This window comes from Equus przewalskii, chromosome 29 (genome assembly GCF_037783145.1).
Source record: "Equus przewalskii isolate Varuska chromosome 29, EquPr2, whole genome shotgun sequence".
NCBI classification, from domain to species: domain Eukaryota; kingdom Metazoa; phylum Chordata; class Mammalia; order Perissodactyla; family Equidae; genus Equus; species Equus przewalskii.
Window position 1 is genome coordinate 38,910,583 of NC_091859.1, and position 12,206 is coordinate 38,922,788.

At 53.4% G+C, this 12,206-nt stretch overlaps 1 protein-coding gene across 3 annotated transcripts; it reads left to right on the forward strand.

Annotated features, from left to right (window-relative positions):
* Positions 1-3,399: 3,399 nt before the first annotated feature.
* On the forward strand, positions 3,400-7,614 carry SMIM45 (small integral membrane protein 45). 3 transcript variants are annotated; one of them, XM_008537824.2, is made up of 3 exons: positions 3,503-3,810; positions 4,135-6,094; positions 6,332-7,614. In XM_008537824.2, the coding sequence occupies exons 2-3, from the start codon at positions 5,509-5,511 to the stop codon at positions 6,550-6,552; spliced, it is 807 nt and encodes a 268-aa protein (XP_008536046.2). In that variant the 5' UTR covers positions 3,503-3,810; positions 4,135-5,508; the 3' UTR covers positions 6,553-7,614. The 3 variants fall into 3 exon arrangements, with proteins under 3 accessions (XP_070455715.1, XP_008536046.2, XP_070455716.1); XM_070599614.1 differs by lacking the exon at positions 4,135-6,094 and having other exon boundaries at positions 3,400-3,810; XM_070599615.1 differs by lacking the exon at positions 3,503-3,810 and having other exon boundaries at positions 5,851-6,060.
* The last annotated feature ends 4,592 nt before the right edge of the window (positions 7,615-12,206 follow it).

Consider the following 12,206-nt stretch of genomic DNA (forward strand, 5'->3'; position numbering starts at 1 on the left):
CTGTGGGTTTTAAAATGCATCCAGAAGCTGACCACTTCTCACCACCTCCGTTCCACTATCAGGACAAGCCACTGTCATCTCTCACCGGGACTGTTGTCACAGCCTTTTCACTGACTCCCTGCTTCCACCTGGTCCTCAGGGCTGCCACTATTTACTACACAGAAATAAGATTCATCCTTTTAAAACAGAAGTCAGAGAAGGCCACTTCTCTGATCAAACCCACCAGAGTTCCCGTCTTACTCAGAGTCCATTGCAAACGCCTTCCGTGGCCTTTGAGACTCTGTGTGTTCTGGCTCCTGACAATCTCCCTGGGCTCATCTTCTGCTCTTCTCCCTCCAACACCCCTCTAGCCGTGAGGGCCCCTAGGCTGTTCCTAAATAGTCCAAGTATCCTCTGACCTCAGGACCTTTGCCCCTGCAGTTCTCTCTGGCTGAAATGCTGTTCTCCCAAGTAGTCTTATGGCTTGTTTCCTCACTTAATTTGTGCTTCTGCTCCAATGTCACCTTATCAGAGGGGGTTTTCTTAACGACACTGTCTAAAATATCAAGCCCTCGTGCCACACACTCCCTGTTTCCCTGTTTCCCTTTTTCTGCTCTATTTGCTCAGTAGCAGTAATCTCCGTTTCACATATCATCAATAACTGTGCAGCCTCTGAGATTTTACTGTACTTACAAACTAATAAACTGTTACTAAATAACTGTTACTAATAAAGTAATGAACTGTTACTAATAAAGTAATAAAGTAATAAACTATAAAGTAATAGTTGGTTACTATTTCATAGATGCTGGCAGAAGACATGAAGCTCCTGTGTCAGAGACAAAGGACTTTGTTACTCATGGTGAAAGCAGTAGCCAGGGCTTCATGTGTGTTTGTGTCAGTTCCCCATGTCCCCCAAGTCCCGCAAAGGACCCATCATGGATGCCCGTACACCCCATGGATGGCGTTACAGGAGAGGAACACAGAGATTAGAGATTCACTGCTTTCATAGTGAGTGGTAGGAATACCTGTTCTTTGTCCACGTGGGGCGAGATGTTACTCCATCCTGCAAGGTTACTTGCTGCAAACACAACCCTGAGACACGGAGATGTTACTCCATCCTGCAAGGTTACTTGCTGCAAACACAACCCTGAGACATGGCCCTGGGGTAAAGAGCTTTCAGGACCTTGCTTTCTTGGCATACCTAGCAAGAACCTGCAGGGATGACGCTCAGGGCCCAAGGCAGACTGCTTCTCCCAACAGTTAAGTAATTACTTGCTCATTGTCTGTCTCTCCAACTAGAGCACAAGATACATGAGGGCAGAGACTTGTCAGTTTGTATGTCCAGCACTTTAAAAAGTACCTGCTGCATGGTAGTGGCTCAATAAATATTTGTTGAATGAATGGATTGATCTAATCCATTCATACATTCTCAGTAGTGATTCTTCCATCATTTCCTACCGAAAACCCAATGCCCCACCCTGAGAACATGGATGAATCAGACATCATTGATCAACTCAGTGTAATGGGGGAGTCAGACAGTGATCACACTGTGTTCAGTGCTGTGACAACTGGGAGAACAGAGGCATGCTCCTTGTCTAAGCTAAATCCTTCCCACTGCAGACTAAACTCATAATATCTTGCTTAGAAAGAGCTGGAAGTAAATAGCTTCATGGAGCCCCTGCCCCAGCACAGATGGGGCTTTGGATTCCCCACAGTATGAGGTGTGGAGGGGGTCCCTGAAAGTCAGGGAGCAGTGAGTGCTGTGAAGATGAACTAAGACGGGTGGGGATGAATAGAGATGGGTAGGAAGAAGCTCCTTTAGGTCAGGGGAGGCCCCTCTAAGAAGGTGATGTTTAAGCAGACCCTGAATTCACACCACAATCATGATAATGAACATATCCTTTACCCCCAGAAGTTTCTCCATGCCTCTTTGTCATCCCTCCCCTGACCCCTCTCTGTCTTCCCACTCCAAACTATTGAAAAGCACTTAGGCAGCTTTGCTCACAATAGTCCCACACTGGAAACAATCCAAACATCCCTCAGTGGTGAACAGATACACAAGTTGTGGTGTGCTGATACCTGCAACGCCATCCGAATAGCAAAAGCATCGAGCTGAGCAACAGAAGCCAGACACAAAAGAGTGCGTACTGTATGACTCCATTTATATGAAGTCCAAATACAGGCAAAACTAATCCATAGTGATAGAAATCAGATCAGTGGGAAGGGGGTGACCGGCACGAGGCAGGAGGGAATTGTCTGGGGTGATGGACGTATTCTAGACATTGATCTGCGTGGTGGTTGCACAGGTGTATATATAGGTAAAAATTATCAGTTAAGGTTTGTATTTTACTGCATGTACCTTATTTCTCAATAAAAATCCCTCTGTGAATTCAAACTCACTCCCCTTGCCCCATATATGCTGGAGAGGACCCCCATTTTTGTAGGGGCCCAGATGGTCCCAGAGTTGGCAGGGTGTCTAGGGGTGGGGGACCCAGTGTCCTGAAACCATCTCACCCACCTGCCTGTCCTCAGGTTTCTGGGAATGGACTCCCTGGGGAGGCGGTTCCTTGAAGCCTCTTTCCTGCCCCTGGGCCTCCAGGGCTGCTCTCTCCTCCTGAGACAATGACCACTGCTGTGTATGGCGTGCTCACTAGGTGCCTGACACCCTGTCTATAGAACAGGAGGGAGGACCAGGCTTAGGAGGTGGTCCCCTCTGCCCCCACACCGACTCCCTGGCTTTGTCACTGAGAAGGTGAGTGACCTAGAAGGAGAGGGTAAGCAGCTTCACCTCTCTGAACCATAGCTGCCTCATCCCACAGTGGGCTATCAATACCAACCCAGCTGCGGGACTGGATGAAGTGATGTGGGGGCCACGCCTGGCAATTGGGGTGCTCAGTGCCTGGGAGCCACAACTATCCCAGGCCATATCCCAGCCAGGGGGGCTGCAGGGCTGGTGAGGCAGAACTGGGAGGGGCAGCCCCTGCACGGGGGCCTGAAGGCCAGGCTAGGGCTCCAACCCTGGCCTTGCAACTTTCTTGCTCTGTGACCTTCGACGACAAGTAAATGAGTTAGTGTAAATAAAGCACTGAAAGCAGAGTCTGGCACATGGTAAATGCTACAGTGGACCAATGTGTCCAGACTCTCAGTCTCAGTCTTGGTTCTTCTCTTTATAACTTCATATATATATATGACCCTCATTGACTCTATTGGTCACTGCTTCTGTGTCCCCACCCACTTGCAAGGGACCCCAATTTCTCCCTACCTTCCAATGGCAAGCCTCTGAACCCTCCCAGTTATCTCCGCCAGGAAACTCTCCTCTCCAGGCCCACCACCTCTGGGGCCCAGCGGCCTGCTGGGTGCCTCCCGTCCCTCTCCAAATTCCGCCAACCCTGCCCTGTCTGTCATCTCTGTACCACATGCACAGTGCAAGGGATGCAGAAGAGAAGGCCGGTTGCCAGGGCAACAGAGGATAAAGCCGTTGCTCTGCCAGGTTGCTGATTGGCTGAGAGAGGTCCCTCCTCCTGCCATCCTGAGGGTGGGGGGCAGAAGAAAGGGTCTCTTCGTATGGGCAGGGAGAGGTACCAAGGTGCCAAGCCAGCCCAGGACGGCCTCTTCCTGGCCCAGTCAGAGCCCCTGGGCCTGAGAAGCTCTGACTCTTGTAAGGGGCATCGCTTTGCCCTTTCTCTGCCTCTAGCACCCAGGGCGGCTGCAGATGGCAGTGTCTCTGGGGACAGCAGCTGCGACTGAGTCCTCGGGCCGACGCTGAGCTGCCCAGGCCAACGTGGTGTGCTCAGCACAGAGCTCCCGGAACAGACATCTGCAGGCCGCGAGGTTGGTTTGCGGGCACGCGGGGGGCCACCGAGTGGTGCCAATGGCTTGGGAGGCCGGGAGGAGGCTCTGCAACCCTCACACTGTCCCGGACAGGACCTTGGCTGGAATGGGGCTGAAAAATTCCTTATAGATCATCTGGTAACTGCCACCCCAACCTGTCACTGTGCATGGGGAACCTTGAAGTCCAGAGAGGGTGAGAAGTGGCCCATGGTCACATAGAAGGCCTGTGAGTGTTTTGTTTCAGCTAGCCAGTCCCCTGAGGAGCCTGGAAAAGGTCTAGGGGGTCCTCAGTCTGCCCTAGAATGCCTGGAGTTTTGTTCACAGGGCTGGAGATGATGGGAGACCCTGAACTCTGCTCCACAGATCCACAGCTTTGCAGCTGAAATGGCTTCTGCTCAGCCTGAGTACCACATTCTCAGGTTTAAGTTGCAAGGAGACTGGGGCCCTGCTTGGGGCCAGGGGAGGAAGCACAAATCACCTTGGCTTCAGTCAGGCTAGTTTGCAGCAGCCTCCCCGCTTGGGGTCCCCTTCCCCACCTCCCCCAACCCAGGCAGCACCAGGCAAATCTGAACTCTGTCTTTGGTGCTCCAGAAAGGCAGCGGGGCAGGAGGGCGCTGTGCCAGCCCTGACTTTGGGCCATTAGCACACTCTTCATTTTATTCCTCCATCAATAGGGCACTTGAGACATTGTGTGTCCTTCAGAACAGCCAGTGGGGAGCCTGGGGGGCAGGGGAGGGGCTCTGGATGGATGCAGGACTGAGAGGTAGCATCTCTCCCTTCCCTGGGTCACAGCCCACCTCGCAGACCCACCTGGAAGTGGGGGGACAGAGGAATGGGAGTTTCGAGACAGAAGTCCAAGAAGCTGGGGCTTCTCTTCAGCCTGCTCTGGAGGTCACTTCATCCATCCCCTTTCTCCCCTCCCCAGAAGCCAAGGTGCGCCTCTGCTCATTTCACTCTGCTCAGGTGTCTTTCCCCACCCTGGAGGACTCAAACCTTAGGATATCGCTGGGGTTTGGGGTCCAGCTCTGTCACTACCCAGCTGGGTAACCCCAGGCAAGTTAGTGAACATATCTGGGCTTTTGTTTCTTCACCTGTAAAATGTGGACAGGCCTGTTGTAAGGTTTGTGAAGGCATTCTTTTGTGTGTGTGTGTGAGGAAGATTGTCCCTGAGCTAACATCTGTGCCAGTCTTCTCTATTTTGTATGTGGGATCCCCCACAGCATGGCTTGACAAGTGGCGTGTAGGTCCACACCTGGGATCTCAAACAGGAGGCAAAAAGATTCCAGGGAAAATGAAAGCATATACAAAGATGGGGACTGCATGTTATGCAGGTGCACGTAGGTGACTGACAAGCAGTTCCATATGATGGCACGTAGGGTGGGAGATGAGGCTGAGGGGGTTGGCAGAGAGCAGATGTGGGCACTTTGGGGCCATTCTGAGGAGTCTGGGTGTGTACAGGTTTGTGAAGCACCTTTCATTTTCCTGCCTCCCTGCCTCCCGTTCACCGGAAGTAACCATGGTTAATACTCACTGAGCGTTGATTCTGTACCAGGTGGTGTTGTGCTAAATGCTCTGTAGGTACTGTCTTGCTAAACATTCACAGTGACCTTGAGAAGTGGGTTCTATTTCTATCCCAATTTTACACATAAGGAAACTGAGGCTCAGAGAATAAGAACGAACTGCTGTGTAGCACTCATTATGTGCCAGGCACTGGTTCTGAGCATTTTACATAAATTTACTCATTTCACAGTCACAATAGTCCTGAGACCTAGGAACTATTTTCATTCCCATTTTACGGATTTGGAAACCAAGGCCCAGGTTTTTTGGGCTAGCGCCTGCGTCCATACTCTTATAATTATGAGATTGGGCGTGGGCCTGAATTCGGGAGCCTGTGTGGACCCTGTTGACATCAACCATGTCCCCTGGGGATGGGCGTTTGTTCATCAGGCTTTCACTAAGCCACACCTGGCCAGGATGTGCGGGTGGCCGGGGACCCACTCATCTGTGAAGGGCCTGGCCCACGGCAGCCTCTGCAGCTGCGCAGTCAGAGCCGGGAGGGGCGGCTCAGGGGAGGCATTGCCCAGGCTGTCCTTTACTGAGTGCCCTGAGGGATCAGTCACCTCATTGAATCCCCGCTGGGACTTGCACAGAGGCTCTGTTAGTGTCCCCTTCCACAGGGGACGACCCCGAGGCCCAGAGAGGTTAGGCAACTTGCCTGAGGGCACACATGCTGGAGAGGGACTGAGCCAGGTGGGCTTTCAGCTACAAGCCTCCATCTCAGAGGGTGAGTAGGAGCTGGGTGGGCCCCCTGTGGTGGGGGCAGCTCTGTGCTTGGTCAGGGGGCACAGCTGCTGAGTCACCATGTGGTCTTGATCAGGTACTTTTCCCCACTCTCCTGGGCCTCCCACCTATAAAGTGATGCTCAGACCTCCTGGCTCTGCGAGGCCAGCGGGTCCCCCTCTGGGCAGGCAGGCAGGACAAGGCGCACCTCTGCCGGCTCTCACCGCCTGTGTCTCGGCAGCCAAGGCCGCCGCGATGCCGCACTTCCTGGACTGGTTCGTGCCTGTCTACCTGGTCATCTCCGTCCTCATCCTGGTGGGCTTCGGCGCCTGCATCTACTACTTCGAGCCAGGACTGCAGGAGGCGCACAAGTGGCGCATGCAGCGCCCCCTGGTGGACCGTGACCTCCGCAAGACACTGATGGTCCGTGACAACCTGGCCTTTGGAGGCCCCGAGGTCTGAGGTGACCACCTCCGGTGGCCGGGCTGGGCGGTGGGCACCGGGCACCCTCTCCCACCCTTCACAGCCCGGAGACCCTGGGACAGAGGGAAGACAACGACTCCTGGTCCTCCAGGCCGTCCCTCGGTGGCCTGGGCCCTCCCAGCAGAGGCTCCTGGATGCTCTGGGGCCCCTGGTGTGGAGGGATGCGGCACTGAGTGCCTTGAGGTGTCGCTGCTGCTGGTTCAGGGCTTGCTCTCCACGTCAGGCCAGCTCACCCCATGGCCGCCCTCCCCAGCTCTGGGGACGTCCCCCACTGGCCCCCAGTGCCTTTGTGCTGCCCAGCACTCCTGCCACTCCTCCTGGAGTCAGGGGCTGCTGCCCCTGCCTGTCCTGAACCTCCAGATCCCCTTTTCCCACCAAATGCCCAGTTATACTCAGCTCCCCACTCCACCCAATGGCACTGACTCTGCAGCTTCGTGTGGCTGGCTCCAAACTGACCCAGGGAAAGGGCCCCATTTGGAGAAATGTCAGCTTGGTCCAGCCCAGCCCCATCCCTCTGGACTCAGGCTTGGCACTGGTGAGTGTGTGTGGTGGGATGTGCAGAGGGACAAGACCACAGGGGAAGGAAATGTGTGTGTGTGTGTGATAGAGAGAGAGAGAGTCTGGGGCGAGGGGACAGGCATGGGGTGGGAGGAGAGGCAGGTATGCGTGAGAGGGAGAGTGGGGCCCCAGGCAGGGTGGGAGATGGTGGGCACGGGGTGAGCTCTGTGGGCGCCAGCAGCAGTTCCCACCCCCGTCCCTCTGCTGGATTTCCCCATCCCTCCCCTTCCCCAAGGCTGAGGTGGCTGGCAGGAGCACCTCCCTCCCCCCCCCCCCCGCCCCCCACCGATCCTGCACTGAACATCCAGGGCCTCGAGAATTCAGCACCCTCTGAGCCAGGCCCCTCAAGCCCCCAGCCCAACCCTGGAGACCCCTCCTGTGTGGAGCACCATTGCCTCATTTTGGAGATAATTTTGGCCCGCCTCACTCTCCTCTGGGGCTTCCATCTTAATTTATTGCAGTAATAAATCCTTCATGACTATCTTTGCAGGACTGTCTTCTTTCCTGAAAGTAGATCACGTCGATCACTTCACTGGGTCCTCATAAAAAACACGATACCTCTATATTGCCCATTGTAGGGGCGGGCACACTGAAGCCCAGAGAGCACAGAGCAGAGTTTCTCAACAGCGGCCCTACTGACATTTGGGACCCGATCATTCCTCTCGGAGGAGGCTGTCCTGTGCGTTTGTAGGATGTTGAGCATCTCTGGTCTCAACCTACTAGAAACTAGTAGCACTTGCTCCCTCCTCGTGTTGGGATAACCAAAGATGCTAACTGGAATCCCTGGGTAGAAAACCAGTTAGGATATACATTTAGGCACAGAGAGGCAAAACAGTAGGACCTTAAACCAAACTGAATGTCCTTTCTTTCTCATGGTGCAGTCTGTGGGGAGGCGTCAAGAGCTGGTCTGGTGGCCGGGTGCAGTAGTGTTCAGGGTCTCGAGTTGCTCCTCTCTGGCTGCTTCCCTGTGCCTGGGATGTTGCCCTGGCTGGCAGACCCCAGAGGGCTCATCTGCATCCCGAGTAGCAGGGTGGAGAGAGGATGGAGGGGGCCGCCCCTCCCTTGGGGATACTCTCCGATGGCTGTACCCCTTACTTCCTCTTATATCCCACTGGTCAATACTTACTGAGATGGCTACTCCTGGCTGCAAAGGAGGCTGGGAAGCATAGCTTCTAGCTGGGTGGCTGTGGTCCATTTAAATAGTCCATCTCCTTGACAGGGGGAGAATGCATGGAGACAGCTCCCGTTTCATTTTTGTAGGGATTTGCTGAGGCCACAGGCCAGTGGGCTGAGATTTGGACCAGGCTCCTTACCCTAGACCAGGGTTCAGGCTTGCACACGCCCCATCTCCGGAGTCAGGGAGCTGCCTTCTCTCACCTCAAGGAGCAGGGCCGCTCTTCTGAACCGGTGAACCCTGGGCCACTGAAGTGGAGCGCGTGAACTTAACCACTCGGCCACCGGGCCGGCCCCTCAGCTGTCCTTTTTAAACCAATTGCCCAAGCCTGGGGCAGGGCCCTGTGTATGGTCCAGCTCGGGTCAGGGTCCACCTGGAACAACATGGCTTGGGCTTGCTCATCTCAGAACCAGATAGCTCTCTTGGGATGTTGTGGGGGGAAGGCAGGGTTCAGAAGAAATGATGTAAACTGTTCCCCACTCTCAGCCTAAACGCACCAAACAGACCCTGTTTGAGGTGGGCTGGGCTTGATCGGCTGAGCCCAGGAGAGCCTCAGGCTAGATCTGGCCTGCAGCCAAGTTTGGTTTGTCCAATGCGGTGTTTTGAAAAAATGCAAATTAATTGGCAACATTTATGTGTTAGGAGATTTCACATGAAAACCTCTTTCTGACTTAAAAATAAAAATTCTGGCCACACTGGGTCTGAAGTGTGAATGTGTTCAGGGTTACCAGCTTCACAGCCTCACCAGAGAGGACGTTGACTGCTACCCTGCCCAAGCCTGAACGGTGGCCAGTCCTCCTCACAGGAGAGCTGCCTCTCTCCAAGGTCTGCAGCAGCGCCTCCTACCCTGTGCTGCTGAGGAGGAGACTGAGTCTCAGAGAGGGTAAGGGATTTGCCTAAGCCTTCCGCTCTTTAGCCTGGATCCTTTCCCAGTCTTCTCCTCAGGGCGTATTACATACGTGTTTATTTACACCTGCTTTTCCTATAAAGGACCCAAGACGGTTTCAACTAGAGGAGCCACATAGATGGAGGTGGAAGGAAATATTCTGACTCTGAGTCCTGTTGTCATATTATTACTTGTCTCTGAGGTTCCTAGCATTCAGAGGGAAAAGGGAAACACAAAGAGGTCATTTTATTCTTATGTGGTAGAAAGGAGAGATTGACTCTTCATGAAAAATAAATTTTCTGGTTCTAAATACTAAAAAGAAATGTCTCAAATGAGATATTGAGAACAACACACAGATTGCATCCTCAGCATTTTTTACAAGAGAGAGTTGACCCAGATGGCAGAGCCAGTGTCCCTGAGGTGGATTTTTCCATCTGCCAGGGAATGCCAGAGGACTGCACTGAGAGGACCTGACCAGAGTATAAAACTCTTCATTTAAATTGCACGTTCTTGGGCACGTTTCCTTAGCTCTCAGATGCACAACTGAATTCACCAAGCATTTCTGTGTGCCAGGCGCTGAGAATCACAGATGATTACAGCCCGGGTAAATGTCCCCTGCTGGTGCCTGGCACTGTGCTCAGTGCATGTCAGGCCCTCTGTAGAGAGCTGGCTGTTTTCACAGCACTCCTGCCACGCCTGCCTCACTGGGTCATGGCAATGTCAAAGGAGACGGGGAGAAGAAACACTGTGCCTCATGCAGCTATCCTCCTGAGCCCTCCAGATGCACGCATGTGCCTGCTCTGCCACCCAGAGTGCAAAGATCCAGAGGAATTGCCCCTGAACCCAAAGAGCTCACAAACTGGAGAAGCAAATGGATGTGTAAAGAGACAAATTACAAGACTGTAATTGCAGCAAGAGAAGTATGTGTGAGAAACAGAAAATGGAACTGAAGAAGTACCTACCTCCCGGGGCAAGGGTTTGTCAAGGAAGGTTTCCCAGAGGATACAACTACTGAACTGGGTTTTCAGGGATGAATAAGAGTTTTCGTTGTAAAGGGAAGAGGAGCCAGCAAGTGCAAAGCCATGGAAGATAGAGAGAACCCAGGCCTTTCTGAGAACTGTGAGTGGTGTCATGTGTTGAAGCACAGAACGTCAGTGAGTAGGTGGCGGGAGGGGAGACTGAACAACCAGAAGCTGGTTTTTCAAGTAAGGCGTAGGTCCAGGGAGAGAACCAGGGAGAGAGTCCTCCCAGGTGCCACCTCCTCCAGGAAGCATTCCTTGACCACACTAGCAGCTTAATTACAGCCTTAATCTTGTGTTGTGATTTCGTTCACACGTCTGTGGAAGGCAGTGATGGCGTCTTCTCATCTCAGCCAGTAGCCTGCCTGGCACTGGGCAGGGCCTCCAAGAAAGCGTGCTTGTTGGATGAATGAGGCCAGTCTCTTTGGAAGTCTTGCCAGGGTCTACCCATCTGCCTGGAGACTAAGATTTTAGAGAGGCTTAGAGTCTTCCTGGGGGCCAAGCTGTTGTGCAGGCTATTAAAACGCTTTGGGAGGTTTTGCAGAGTCCTGGGGGCTTTCCTTCCCCACCGTCTGGGAGCTGTCAGCATATGGTGGGTGTGTCTGGGCTGAGCCCAGGACTGGAGGACAGGAGGTGGGAATGTGCAGGCTCCCTGCGTAGGAACGGCTGCAATGTTCGGACTCTGGCCCCGGAGGGTGGCACAGACTTCTCATTGTTCCACCCCCTCAGCCCTCACTCCGGCTGAGCTGGAAGGGCTTGGAAAGGCTGGGAGATCAGCTTTGGGAGAAAAGCAGAGGCTGCAGGCTCCCTGAAAAGACTGTCACACTGTCAGTCAACTTACAGAGAACCCATAAGGTGGGAGGAGCTCAGAATGTGGAGCCTGGAGAACTGGGTGTCCAGCTACTGATTCACTGTGTGACCCTTGGCAAGTCCATCTCCCTCTCTGTATCTGCAGCTGTAAATGGCTGGAATTGATGTGGAAGTCACAGGAAATCACGAGCGTAAATACAAATGGAAATCAGAATCACAAGGCAACAATGTTAACAGCTAACAGGATTGAGCTCATTGCACTTCTCACTGCGTTCTTACAACCACGCAGGTGGGTTGCAGTGCTGTTCACCAAATACTTCGGGCTGTTTAGCTCTCGCACGTGGCAGGGTCGCTCCTCCCTGTCTCCTTGTGATGGGTGGGGCCACGAGACTAGTTCTTGCCATTGAGTTGTGATCAGAAGTGAGTCCAGGCCAAAGCATTTAATAGCTAGTGCACAATGCCCCTCTCTCCTTCCCTCTCCCGCAATGACTAGCAAGGCTCCACAAGGTGGCTGTTCCCTCAGCTTGGGTCCCAGAGTGAAGAAGACATGGAGCACAGCCTCGGCTGCCCCAAACCACAGTGGCCATGAAACACACATGAGAAGTAAGTCTTTGTTGTTATAAGCCGCTGGGATTTTGGAATTGTTTGTTACTGCAGCATAATTTAACCCATCCTGACTGATACAATCCCTATTTTACAGATGAAGAAACTGGAGCTCAGTGTGATTGTGACTTGTTCAAAATCACACAGGTGTCACAAACCCACTTTTGAGACCCTAGAGCCTGTGCCACTTGTCTGGGAGGCCACCACAATGACTTTTGGCTTGGGTGGTGGTCTGTCCTCTGAAGCCACTTCCAGGCCTGGCAGTCTTTCATTTGGTGGGAAAGAAACTTGTGTACAGACACGAGGAGGTCATTGCCACCTTCAGCCATGAGAGGGCAGCTGAACTCAGGCCTGCAGTTACCGGGCAGGGGGTGTCCTCCAGGCCCCTCAACACGGGAGGAGAGAGCGGGGCAGATACGCAGGGGGAGCACGGAGATGAAGGAGACTCAGTCCTTGCTCTCGAGGCCCTAACAGCCCGGCAGGGAGTGAGAGGGAGGAATTCTAGATCTTCAAGCTAGAAGAGACTACATGAAGGCATCTGGTCCCTATTTGAAAAGGCAACCGAGGCCCAGAAGGGCAAGTG

Excerpts from the sequence above, each read along its gene's own strand:
- SMIM45 (XM_008537824.2), top strand. The coding sequence starts at position 5,509 with ATGTGCCAGGCACTGGTTCTGAGCATTTTACATAAATTTACTCATTTC. Across the intron at positions 6,095-6,331 it reads ACAAGCCTCCATCTCAGAGG|CCAAGGCCGCCGCGATGCCG; the intron begins GTGAGTAGGAGC and ends GTGTCTCGGCAG.